This window comes from Dermacentor silvarum, chromosome 11, assembly GCF_013339745.2.
Source record: "Dermacentor silvarum isolate Dsil-2018 chromosome 11, BIME_Dsil_1.4, whole genome shotgun sequence".
In the NCBI taxonomy this organism is placed as follows: domain Eukaryota; kingdom Metazoa; phylum Arthropoda; class Arachnida; order Ixodida; family Ixodidae; genus Dermacentor; species Dermacentor silvarum.
In genome coordinates this window covers 100,424,422-100,438,021 of record NC_051164.1, presented here as the reverse complement: position 1 = coordinate 100,438,021, position 13,600 = coordinate 100,424,422, and the positions used below count along the sequence as shown (strand labels likewise).

Here is a 13,600-nt window from a genome sequence, read left to right as displayed (position 1 = left end):
GACTCAATCGTCCGTGAATGTCATCCCTGCAGGCGACGAGATCTTGTCGAAGCAGACGGCGGGGCGGCGCCGAGTCTTCTGCTGCGCCTTCAAAACCGAGTCGAAGCCAAGTTGGGCGTATAGTGAACTATAAAAAGGCGGGTTGTGCTGTAGCGGCGGCGTATGGATGGATGCTATGATCGTCCCCTTTGAAACGGGGTGGTGGGTTGCGCCACCATTAGCACGTGTTCTTATTTTGCCTAAGAAAACACTGCTTCGGCAGGGGACAACGCCACCGTTTGAGGGAAAGAAGGGCTTCACCGCAATGCAGGGGAGCCCTTCCGGTTATCTTTTTCGGCTTGGTTGATGCGACCCAAAACTTTCACTGCATCGTGAGGCTCGTTTCAAACGCACGACCACTTCAACCTCGCTTTTTTTTTTTTTTTTTTTTTTCTAGCAGAGGTGTGCCCCGGCGACTTTTGTACGAGTTGTGCTTGTCCCCTCTATCCCGGCCCATTAACTGAGCACGCGTCGCGCATCGGCAGCGTCCGCTGTAGTACCAATTCATTTCTCTCGCTGTCTCCTTGTCCGTCATCTTCCCTCCCCTCCATTTTTCACAGAAAACTGCGCGACCTTCACCGTGCTTGCAGGGCCTTGGGGCCGAAAGCGTGGGGCACGTGCTGGTAGGACAAAAGGGAAAATACGTGGGGAAGTGCCCGCACGGTGGTGTCGTTGGCCGAAACCAAGACCATTTGATTCGGCAAAGCAGATAACAGGAAAGTGCGTGTGTGTGTTTGTGGGGTAGGGGGGAGGACACGGTGCTAATGGTGACTACAGGGGGGGGAGGGGGGGGGTGTTCCATTCCCTCCACTCTACTTTGAGGGGGCCCAAGGCTGCAGATTCCTTAGACTCACCAACTCACTCAAGGCGCGACCAAACGAAGCTTACCTTTGCGTTCCTTCACTGTCTTCGCCCATTATTCGCATGTTAGCATGCAGCGGACGAGGGCAACGTCCGCGCAAAGGCCTCTACCACTTGCCGTTGTGGTTTCGCGCTAGGCGTGGTTGAAGGTGCGGACGCTGGACAACGAGAACTTGCTTCAAGCGAATTCCTGTGAAAATGTTCGTTCTCGAATAGCTTTTTTCTTTTCTCCAAATCTGAAGAGACAATATTCAAGAATTTTCGCATCCGTTTCCACGAGGTCATCCCTCTCTTACAAACTAGAAAAAAGAAAGAGCATTAGTTTCATTTGTTGGTGAACAAATATATCAAAGCTCTTTGTTTCCAACGCAGTAACTCGTATTAGAGCTCACAACATCTTTATGAAATGCTGTAGCCATTGACAGAAGCGTTCTTACATCAGGATAAGACGTCGCTTACCCCCCTTTCTGTCAGCGTCTCACGTCCGTGCAAAAATAATAATCCACCGCAGTTCTGCTAATTCGTTTAAAGTATTAGGCAGGCGTGAAATTTAATTTAAACGATTAAAAATTTAACTGCCAGGCGTTGGCGAGACAGGATTGTGCTGGGGCGCCCCTATTGTCCGCGGGCCTTTCCCGTGGTAGCGTGTAAAGCCACGTGTCGCGAGATTTCACCACGAAAGTTTTCCGTGTGATGAGACAAAGGATTTGGCATTCGGCCAAGACGCAAGTCCCCTTGAAGCATTATAAGGCTGGGCGCTGAAGAAATACCCGTGTATCTCTAGTGTCGAGCATAACTACTGTCAAAGTCTGGAGATGCCAGGTTGGAAACGTCGTGTATCGTGCGTCCAGACGATGCTGTAGGGAGCATCGTACTACGTATCCACTGGAAGCTATAACGACCAGACTACGTCTTCAAAACAATGCCTTTACACTTTATTCAGGATGTACAATTTTTTTTTTTCGGTTGTACACACGGCATCTGCACATTGGTCCCCAATAGCCGAGATGTCAAAGTCATTTCTACAAGGTCTTTAAGTGTGTAATCATTGCCCAAGATGCCCGGCCAAAACACCGAAAACGGCTTTTCCTCCTAGCTTGCCAAAAGACCATACAGCTGTTCGCTCCTCGGCATGTTACTTACTCAGGTAGGACAACAAGCACACTGGCTGTACCAAACTTTGGACAAAGGCAGTATATGGACGGCGGGCGCCGAATGCTACCCGAAAAGTCGTGCGCGCGGTTACGATAGTTAAGAATGCGGCCAGCCCCCGGTTTTAAGGGCACCACCTTCACAGCACGCGACCGTGCACTTGTTTGTATGGGAGCGTTCACGTGGTCTCGGAAGGAAAAGCCACAGGCATGCCACGAGTTAGCAATAATGATAGCATAGCATACACGGCGGACCCGCATGCAAGCAGTCAGTCCCCTGCGGTCAAGTCCACAGCTGCAAAACCGGGAGGTCAATCCAGGCGTAGCTCCTTGCGGACGTACTTGGGGGCTTCGTGTATGATGCCGGCTTGGATGAGACCGTGGGCCGTGTCCAGGATGGACTCCTTGATGGGCCTCGGCTCAACCTTGAGCACCTCGCGCATGCGCTTGTTGGAGAACTTGAACACCTTGCCGACCCGAGGGTAGAGCATCTTGGCCGACCGGTCCACGAAGCCGACGAGCCAGAGACCGATGTTGGGAGCCGACAGGAACGGAATGTAGTAGCCCTGGCAGCTCAGTTCCTCGCGGAGCGTGTGGGCGATGTCCTTGAGCCAGACGTTGCCGGAGTTGATGATGTGTACGCTGACCGGCCGCCTCGGGCACGATCAGGGCCTGGACGTGCGCCTTGGCCACGTCGCGAACGTCGCACACGGCGAAGTTGACGTACGGGATCAAGGGAGTTGATTTGTCCAGGAGTCGCTTGACGACCTCGATGCTCGTGCCGTAGGTGCCGTGCAGCGGCGGGCCGAACACCAGAGACGGGTTGACAGTGACCAGCTCGAAACGCTTGGCAGCCGGCAGCGCGTTGACGAAGTCCCAGGCCGCCTTCTCGGCGAGGGTCTTGCTCTTGGCGTACGTCTCCAGGCCCTTGAAGTCCACGTTGGTCCAGTCGTTCTCGTCGTACTCGCGATCGGCCGGAGTGTCCACCTCGCCGTGGACGGCGCCCATGGTGCTGGTCAGGACCACGCGCCGGACGGTTCCGGCGTCAGCGGCGAACTTGAGCACTCGGCGCGTGCCTTCGACGGCCGGTCGGATCACGTCGTCGGGGTGGCTCGGCTCGGCGTTCGGGAACGGGGACGCGATGTGGACGACGAGCTGACAGCCCTTGACGGCGTCGGCCCACCCGGAGTCGTCCAGGAGGTCGGCCTCGACTAGTTCCACGGGGTGCTGGGCTTCCGGGCAGCAGGTCCGGAGCGGCTTGGTCTTGGTCTCGTTGTTCGCATCGCGGACAGTGCCGCGCACTCGGAAGCCTTGCTTGAGCAGGGCTCGGACCACGTGCAGGGCTATGAAGCCAGAGGCCCCGGTGACGAGCACCAATCCACCGTCGTTGGCCATCGCAAAGCAGCGACGAAACTGGGGAGCGGGAGGGTCGGGCAGGAGAAGCGGCAGCAGTACCTTCGCGACGCGAGTCTGGCGGTGAACTGTCAAAATACCGGTTCTGAGCCACCACATAGAGCGGTCGCCCCGCCGGGTCGCTTGAAACGCGGAAGAGAGCGCGCGCCGCCCTAGTTTCCTCGCCGGTGGCGGCACCTATCCCGGAAACGCCGGGGCAGCGCTGGTGGGACAGCGCTGGCTAGGGAAAATACAACGCCAAAACAGACTGCCGGCGTCGCGCCACCTGGTGAATAATTGAAGCAGCAGCCGCGAGCGCGCGCTTTTCGAAAACAGTAGTGGAAAGGCGCAAGTCGAACAGCTGTGCTGTTTTGAGTCTGCAAGCTGTATTTGAATTCCAGTATCGAGCGCTTGGCGTACGAATTTTGACGAATTAAAAACAGCACACGCACGTAAACGGGGAAAGTGGTTATTTGACATGTGCAATGCTTATTTGTCACTTTTTTCCGTTTTTTTTTCTTTTTTTTTTGCGTGCTTGCGTGTGTGTTTTCTAAATGTTTCACGTGTCCCTCACAGCGCTATTTTTCTTCTTTGCTTCACCGATGACTAATTGTGTTGTTCACACTGTTATTGTCATGGAAACGTTGTGCTAAGATGATGCTCAAAATGCATTAGCAGATAGTGTGCCTAGATATGATCGCGCTCACAGTGCCCGTTCACTGCTTGTGAAAGTGACACATTTCTACACCTATTAGTCTGCGTTGTTCGTGTTTGTGTACATTATGTAGCGGTCTCTAGGGTTTTCTTAATTCAACATGTTTACATTGTGCTCTCTTATTTTTCATTGCCTATTCTTATTCTATGTAATTTTTTTTTTTTTTTTGGTCTCCAGTGAGCAGACAGGTGTCATGCCCACCTGGGGTCAATTGACAGCCAATCTCCTCCTAATTATCTCCGTGATCATAGCCTCCCATTTGCAAGCCTAAAAATAATGTGCAGCCAGAAAAATATAACTTGTATTTACTACTCAGTTCTGAAGACTGCTTAGAGTGATCACTGTAACACCCAATGCGTGCAGTCAAACGTCGGATATATAACCTAGATATAACAAATTATTGGATGTAATGAAGTAAAGATAAAATTTGACATTATTTTTCAGAAATATCAGAGTGTGTGCTTTTAACAAGTATTTAAGGAGATAATTTTGTGCCGTATGCGATTTTGTTATAATCTGCGCAACCACTTACCATGGACATTAGCAAACTTCAATATGGAATGGAAAGCCGGTAGTTACAAAGCGGGTATATATTATTAGAGTCATTTTGCAAGTGACATTCACTATTTCTAACTGGATTCTTAGACACATGTTAGCTGTTTTCAAGTTCTTACATTTCAGGAACAAGATTTCAGAGGCTCAAATAACAACCCTTTCTTTTTTATTCGAGAGATCTTCTAGGTGGGCTTCCATCTTTTGCCAGCACAAGCAGTCACTACATCAAGCAAGTACACCCTTTTCCCCTGTCTGAGAAGCTCTTAACGGTTGCGAAATTAAGCATTTGTGCCATTTGCTCTTTACTTACCTTTAGACAATGTCCAAATGGCATCGCTATGCATCACTGCCTAACATGCATATGACAGCCAATGTGCCTGTGCAGATGGATGACATGCATGCAAAGGCTGGCAGCTTGTCTTCTGCCAAGTCTTCATAGCTCCTGAGCAAAGGTTGCACACAAGAGCATAAACATGATGGGGACAAAAACAACTAACATTGAGTATTTCTGTGGTTTGTACAAAAGCAACAGTAAAATTGGTCTTGACATATCGGCTGTTTTGGTTTGTAGAAGAGTAATTTATGAATACATCAGATTATTTTTCTCTTTAGTGCCCACAAGGCTCGCTACACGAGTACCTTTGTGACCGCTGCAGTGTCATGTAAATAAGAAAAAAAAAAAAATAAAAGAAAGATTTGAAGTATGGCGCTTGGCAACAGAATCCTGTAGCCACCAATATACCGCAATGGGTTGGGACAAAGGTTCCAATTGTCAAAGACAACAATGAATAAGCATTTTATTAACACTTAAATTCATACTCTGGAGTAAATGCATAAATGTACACCACTTCAATGATACGGGTGACATGCGCAAACAAAACGAATGCTGTGTTGTATTCACAATGCATAGCCTCAATGCATCCTCTTTTCCTTAAACACACAATAGCACCGAACATGCATTAAGGTGGACTAGTTAATTTTCTAATGTAGAAATAGAACTGCGATGGTTTATGAATTCCTACTAGAGGTTCCGCAGAAGACTCCGCGTCGCGACCTTCAAACGGTTCCGCCTGCAAGATCATCTCTGATGCGAGCTGTTTTCCAGTTCTCAGCATGTGAAGCTTGCACGCCTGCTAAGTACTGCTTGTTCTCACATAGTTGAGCAATGTCTTCCAGATCTCCCACCTGGAAAAGACAAAAAAAAAAAAAAAAAAAGAAAGTCCATTGATGAGGAAAGGCTGTCCAAGTCCCTTCGATGCATGACCACAGTAAAAACCAAGGCTGCGCAAGAATTCCACCTGGTTCCTGAGGATCATAGCAAACAAATGCAGCAACGTCAACCAAATGGAAAGTGACAGTTAACCAGGTTAATATTGATAACAATCCTGCATGTTGACTGCATCGTAAAGTTCAGTTCTAGCCAAACTAGATGAAACCAAAATATTTTGTCCAAAGACCGATTTCTCTATAATTCTCATCAATAATTCGAAGAGGATTGATATCTGCCTTCTAAAACCCTTTGTATACTCCTGTATATTTATGTGTTTTGCATTTCCGCTGCATAGTCCTGCTTCTTGTTTTTCTCACTATCGCGTGTGCTGTGTGCCCAAAGCACGTATTTTATGGAAATTTATGGAAATTTCACTGAGGTCACTATTCACCTGCCCAGTGGCATCACTAGGGAGGGCCGGACCGCCCCAGGTGCCGCCCACTGCGTAGCGGCTATGATATAATCACCACTCGAGACTTTCTATTCTCTTTGGCTCTTTGCCTGAGGCAGCTGAATGGGCTGAACCAGAGAAGTGCTGACGGAACAGTGTGCTTGGTGTAAGCTTTCAGGTATATGTGTCGAGAGACGTAATGATGCCAGGAGCGTCCTATGAGAAGCGATGCACACGTGTGACTTAGAGTTGCTGTTCTTTATGTGATCCTTTTAAACACATTCCGTTGGGCTGCTTATGATATACACCAGCATCAGGGAGAGGGGAACAGAGATTAGAAATCTAACACTCGCTCAGCTCCCACTTCTGGAAAGAGCGCGGTTGATCGTCAAGTGTATCGTCCTTTTCTATTTGCTTTTCTATTTGCCGCTTGTTAAGCTACGTGCTTTGGGGAGACAGAACACGCGATAGTAAGAAAAACAAGAAACAGGACTAGGCAGTGCAAATGCAAAACACTAAATATGCAGTAGTATACAAAGGATTTTAGAAGGCAGATATCAATCCTCTTCGACTTACTGTGTTTCCATATGCAAAGATGGCTTGAAAGCTTGAAGACTGTGTTCTTTACTATAATACTTTGGAAAATAGCAACTCCATTGCCAGAGGTATGAATGGCGGGCCATTTATTGTATGCTAATGCATATAGGCACATTTTCACCGTAAATAGTGGCTGTGCGATTGACAACTGAATATAATTTATCAGTTGTTTCATACAATAAGCACAACAAATCCTGGAAATTATTGGACAGGTGTTGAAGCACAAGCTCCCGATTATTTAACTCCTATCGAAATACTATATGAAACCAGGTATTCATGCAGGAGTGCTAATCAGTGCTGCACTCAATGCCTGAAACTGCATCAAGCGCTAATTCCAGCAGTAAGGACGCAAAGAAAACAGGAAATTGTATTGTGTGTAATGTATAAGAGATAAAAATAAATACTGAATTACAAGCAGAAATAAATGCTGAAGTACAGGCACAAATTTGAATTATTTACAAAATGTGCAATAAGAAATAGGAGGAAGCGGCAAGAGAAGAGGGGAGGAGTGACATGCCGAGCAGCCGCCCCGGGTGCCTGGGAACCCGAATGATGCCACTGCACCTGCCCATTCTTTAGGGGCATGTGAATACTCGAATATTCGTTTTCGAATCGAATAGTGATAGTTTGAATAATTAGATTTGCGAATCGAATATCTATAGTATTCAATTTTTCGAATAATCAGTACCCACAGTGAATGACCATAGTCGGTGCTTTGACACAACCACGGCGCGCGAACTTGCCATGAACCTTCCAATTTGAGAACTCTTCGCCATCGGCGCCGACTGCAGTCGACCCGCGCAGCGCCGTTGAATGCACGGAGCGGTGCCGAGTGACATGATGCGCATTCCCCTGCTTTTGTCTGACACGCAGATCGACCTTAACAAGCTGATGATAACCCACAGAAACCAACTACCATAAAGATGGAAAAGCCATCCTGTTTTATGGAAGAACACTTGAAAGCAAAACTTTCTAAGTAATAGAAAATTGCCATAAAGCACTGTATGGCCTACTATTAAACCGAAAACCACGTAGGTATTTAGAACAACTTCACTATTTCTTCAGCTTCAGAGGGAAAATAGCATGTGAATGTATTCTAACAGACTTTCTATCGATAAAAAATATTCTCGAGACCTTCGTATACGAACCGAGTCATTATCAGTGCTTGCATACTAATTTGGTTTACCCTTTAATAAGAGCAGAGCATACTATACATCTCGATTCATAGGTACCCAAGTCACTGAGAGCTACCAAGATTCTTATCAAGTAACGTGTTTAGCCTCCTGAGCATGTGCAGCACTGTGTTTTTGCACAAAATTTGAAAGCATAAATGTTTGAGTAAGATTTTCCGATATTCCATGTGATATTTGTTTCTCTATTCATTCGACATTCGATTTGAAATGAACTATTCGATATTCACACATCCCTACTATTCTTAGTGCAGATATCTGTTTAAGCAGACAGAAAGTATCACCTAATACATTTTCTATCGGGACTTCCTTCTGTAAAAATTCCAAGCATCTCATAGTTGTTTGTGTTATTAATGTTGAATAAATATCTCTCAAATTTTTTCGCGCTATTCAACTAGCATGTTACATGCTGTGTACTGCTTTGCAGATTCGAGGCTGTTATGGTCCCCTTATAACAATAATGAAAAAGCCAAATCCTAATTTCAAATACTAGAGGTGAGTGGCTGGTCACAGGCTGCATTCAGGATAACTTATGGTGTTGGCCTCTTGAGACAAGACATTAATTGCCATGCCATTCTCCATGAAATGGGCTGAGGTATTAAAGGCATGACAGGTGGCAATATCTGGATTAACACTTACAAAACATAAACGAACCTACAACAAACTAAATACGATACTATTCAGTGCCCTTTCCATGTGATTATTCTCTGTGTTGATCAGGGATGTAATCTAAACAAAAGGGGGCTTGCTTTGAATAGACCATTGCAGAAAAGACAAATTCCAAAATTACACCAAGTACCCAATGCTATTTTGCCATCCCCACAACAACCCTTGGTCACAATGAAAGAAAAAAATAAAGCTAATAAATAAATAAAAGCAAGGATCTGGAAGAGGGGGCAACCTTTAGATGATTTCACTATGGTGTCTTGGTCATTGCATTTTTTTTTGTTGCACATCCAAAAAATCAGTTAGCAATGTGCTGACAACCACTGCATGCACATGTCATTTGTTGTAATGCCTACACAAAGTGACTTTTCCTAACAATGCTAAGCACACTTTTCTAAATGCATCGAGAAATAATGCTTTGTTGAACCAATCATATACCAACAGGCATGTATAGATGCTTATTGCAAGCTAATTGCTAGGCTTACATGGTCCACATTTAGTAAGTCAGAAGTCACGCTTGCTCAGCATAAGTTGATTGGTTATTTTGTTCGACATATTGAGCACAAAGGACAACAAACACAGCAACGTACAAAGAACACCACATTCTTGTGCCCCACAGTCCTTCACGTGCTTCAGTATTCAACAATGAATATTCTTAAAATGTAGGCTGCCACTGTAAGGAATGAACATAACTGCTGATAAATAATTGAATGACATTTCATTTTTTAGTCAGTCAGTAGGCCAGTTGGTAGGGCATTCTGCCGGCTGCAGTGCAAAACAGACAGCACACACAAACACAGAAAAACACACGCTTTCTCAGAAATAATCAAGTGTATTTCTGTATTCCTGTGCCCTTTTACTGTTTTATGTTCCTGTACAAAGGTGAAGACTAATTCAGTCCCGCACTGTCGCCTGCAGTTAGACGCAGACTGCCTGTTGGCAGTGTGAACACCTCATTCAAACAGTGGTTTATGGTTCTATCCTTGAATCAGGGCAAACTAACCTTAAACCACAAAGATGTTTATGTAGAATGCACATTGGTTTCTTTAGTAGCATAACAATCTGATCATTTTGGAACACAAGCACAAGAAAATCAGAAGACGAAGTCTAGAGCACAGAGCATGCAGCACAGTGCCCTGCATGTTCCTGTCTTCTTGTTCTTTTTCTAGGATTCCAGGATGAATCTCTTTTGAACTATCCCACTCGTAGTCATTCTAAACTATGATACTATATTGTATAAAACAAAAGCCTTTTTGCGAGTTCTACCGACATCTCTCTTCTAGTGTTCCTAGAATCGATGCCGTAGTTGCCAATTGTTTGTTCCCCAGCCTGCTTTTTCCCCACTTTGCACTGAAGTCGCCCATGCCTACAGTATACTGAGTTTGCACCTTTTTCATTGCTAATTCAACATCTTCATAAAACTTCCATTTCTTTATCATGATGATGATTTATGGATTTTATTGGCGTAAGGGCCAGATATGGTCAAAAAGTGCCAAGCATTACGTTATCATTATGACTGGAGGCTGGAGCATAGGCTTGTACTATCTTTAATCTATATCTGCTATTTAGCTTTATTACGATGACTGTTACCCTCTCATTGTGCCATTAAACACTACACACATTACCCTCTCATTAATGCTGTAGAAATCATAAATGTCGCCCGCTATGTCCTTATCAATTATGAATCCTACCCCGTATTCTTTCCTGTCTGGAAGACCTGTGTAGCACAGGACGTGGCCGTTGGTCAACAGTGTATAAGCCTCACCAGTTCTTTTAACCTCACTAAGGCCAATAATATCCCAGGAAATGCCTGAGAACTCCTCAAAAAGCCCTGCTAAGCTAGCCTCACTCCACAGGGTTCGAGTGTTGAATGTTGCCAGATTTAGTTTCTAGTGGCGGCCTGTCTGGACCCAGAGATTCTTAGCATCCTCTGCTGCACGGCAGGTCTGGTCAGGTGCACCGCAGCCACTGGGGACTGGGGGCCTTGGGTTAATTGCAAGAGGCAAGGGAACAAGAATTCAGGATCGCCAGTCAACCTCTAGAGTCTGTAAAGGAGTACATTTATCTAGGTCAATTACTCACAGGGGACCCTGATCATAAGAAGAAAATTTACAGAAGAAAAAAAATGGGTTGGAGTGCATACGGCAGGCATTACCAAATCCTGAATGGGAGCTTACCAGTGTCGTTGAAAACAAAAGTGTACAAGCATTGCATTCTACCGGTGCTAACATATGGAGCAGAAACTTGGGGGTTAACAAAGAAGAGTGTACAATCATTGCATTCTACCGGTGTTCACATACGGGGCTAGTAACTTGGTGGTTAACAAAGAAGCTCGAGAACAAGTTAAAAACCGCGCAATGTGCAATGGAACAAAGAATGTTAGGTGTAATTGATAAGAGAAAGGAAAAGGGCAGCGTGGATCAGAGAGTATATGGAGATAGGCTATATTCTAGTTGACATTAAGAGAAAAAAATATGGAGCTGGGCAGGCCATGTAATGCGTAGGGTAGATCATCGGTGGACCATTAGAGTTACAGAATGGGTGCCAAGGGAAGTACAGTTGAGGATGGGAGAAAATTAGCAGACGAAAGTTGCGATCATTTGCAGACGAAAGTTGGAATCAGCTAGTGCAAGACAGGGGTAATTGGAGATTGCTGGGAGAGGCCTTCGTGCTGAAGTGTACATATAAATAGGCTGCTGCTGCTGCTGATGACGATGAAATATGTCTCAATTTAGGGAAAGCAATTAATTGTTTGAGCGGTATCGCCATGTACGCATCTCATCTCAATGTGTGGTGCTGTAGTACCACACTTGTCTCTATCAACAAACACAGCACTCTACGTGCATTTGGTGATTCGCTGTTCTGGTGTTTCATCGCTGTCGTAGTGCATCGGATAACGGAAAACAGCTGCTTATAAATCACAAGCACCTCAGTTGGGCGGATATCCAATTGCGAGAGGCATTACATGCATGTTATGAGATAATGTAAATATTAAACCTGTTTTACACCAAATGGACTCTATACAGTATAGACCACTTATAACGTAACCGCTTATAGTGCAGGACCGGATATAGTGTGGTCTTTTAAGACTCCCGTTACTTTTCCCATAGCACTCCATGTATACACGTATCGCTTATAGTGCAGTTGCGGGAAACGAAATACCAGTTACAGTGCGGCTGCCTGGGAGTACGGAAGTCGGCGGAGATGGCGAACGCTCCCCTTAAACGGGCGCCCCAAGGAGTGCTCGAGGAAGAAAGAGAGACGAAGTGGAGGAGAAGGGCACGTGGTGCGAACGAACAGCCAGTGAGGCCGACACCAGAACCTTGAGTGCGAGAAAATATCACGGCGCGCATACCGAGCGAGGGCCACGAAACCGCCAACGCTGGCCAACGCTCGCTTCACAATAACGGCAGTAAACGAAACTTCAGGGAGGAAACGGGCGGCGCCGGCACGGCACGGCGAAGGGCGCACGCGGAAACCGTGGAATGTGAGGGAGGAGGGCGGCAGGGAAGCGGATTTCGCCTCGGCAACTCCGCCGCTTTGGTGGCTCCCCTCGCCCTCCCTCGTAGCTCCCTCACTTTCGACTGTCACCGTGCGCGCCCGCAAGAGCCGCCGCTCCAGCCGGCCCGGCGCCAGCTCCACGAAGTTTCGTTTTCTGCCGTTATCGGGAAGCGGGCATTTGCCGGCGTGGGCAGTTTCGTTGGCCGGCCTGGGACAGCGCCGCTGCTTCCCTCTGCGTCGTAGCCGCAGCATGCAAGGTCAACACGTGACTAGAAAGTAGAGGAAGCATAAAGGAGAAAGAAGGGTTCACTGCCATTTTCTACGCGTGGCTACGATAGCGTGGCTGAGACTTCGGCACGTACACGCATTTTCCGGCGCAACACAGAATCGGCGACCTTGCCATTTGAGAGAGGATGAAATTTCCGCCGCGTTTTTTTTTTCTTTCTTTCTTTCTTTTTTTTTGTTTTGTTTGCACGCGACATTGAGGGGTTTCTCCTAATCTTTTACTCTATAGCGGTGCTGGAGCAATGCCGGTCGGAGGCGCCGCCGCGTGATTTGGTTCGAATTAACGAGATTCGACTGTGAATTGAATGCAGACGTTCTAGCCGCATTCCTCGACTGTCGCATACACGTAGCGGCTCAGTGCACATGTTTTGCATGTGTGCGGGCCTTGAAAATTGTTGCTTTTGTTATAGTATGGTACCGCTAATAGTGCGGATATTCGCGACTCCGGCGACTTACATTATAAGCAGTCTACACTGTACAAACTTTACATTTCACTTTGTTTAGAAATGAGAAGATATTTGGTATTCGATTCTATATTCGAAGATAACTTTCCTTCAATATTCGATTAGATTTGGAAATTTTACTATTTGAACAATCCTGAGCAAGACCAATATTGACCATGCAGGTCAGCCTTGTTGACAAAGCTCCACAGCGCAATTAGAGCACTGCGTGCATCACCAATGCGGTACAACCTGTTGTTAAGAACCTGCGTTGTCTTTGACCTACTGATCTTGACAGCCCAGCAAGGTCTGAACACTCCCAGAGCAAGTCCAAACTCTAAAAAGTGTTGCGTTTATACTGTTGCAAACATATTGTGATGTACAGTGCTGTTTACAAGCAATGTAAATCATGCTTACGAAAATGCAGCGCAGCAATTCCTGATAATATGACACACAAGCAATGGGCCCAAAAAATGATAATGCATTTCAGTCTATCTCCATCACCATCAAGTCGTGGTTCCCATTTTATCTGGAACTAGTTCCCCAA

At 46.3% G+C, this 13,600-nt stretch overlaps 2 protein-coding genes across 5 annotated transcripts in view; both read right to left on the bottom strand.

Annotated features, from left to right (window-relative positions):
* Nucleotides 1-1,813: 1,813 nt before the first annotated feature.
* On the bottom strand, nucleotides 1,814-3,639 carry LOC119434007 (uncharacterized). The gene is given in 2 exon segments (XM_037701303.2): nucleotides 1,814-2,689; nucleotides 2,691-3,639. Coding segments are annotated over 2 exon segments (1,200 nt in total). The 5' UTR covers nucleotides 3,564-3,639; the 3' UTR covers nucleotides 1,814-2,362.
* Nucleotides 3,640-5,482: 1,843 nt separating this feature from the next.
* The window catches only part of LOC119433558 (DNA primase large subunit), an 83,766-nt gene continuing 75,648 nt past the window's right edge, over nucleotides 5,483-13,600 (bottom strand). For all 4 annotated transcript variants that reach the window (XM_037700808.2, XM_049658744.1, XM_037700810.2 and 1 more), the window contains one exon: nucleotides 5,483-5,898. In XM_037700808.2, the coding sequence (XP_037556736.1) occupies nucleotides 5,770-5,898 (129 nt within the window). In that variant the 3' untranslated portion in view covers nucleotides 5,483-5,769. The remainder of the gene's footprint in view (nucleotides 5,899-13,600) is intronic.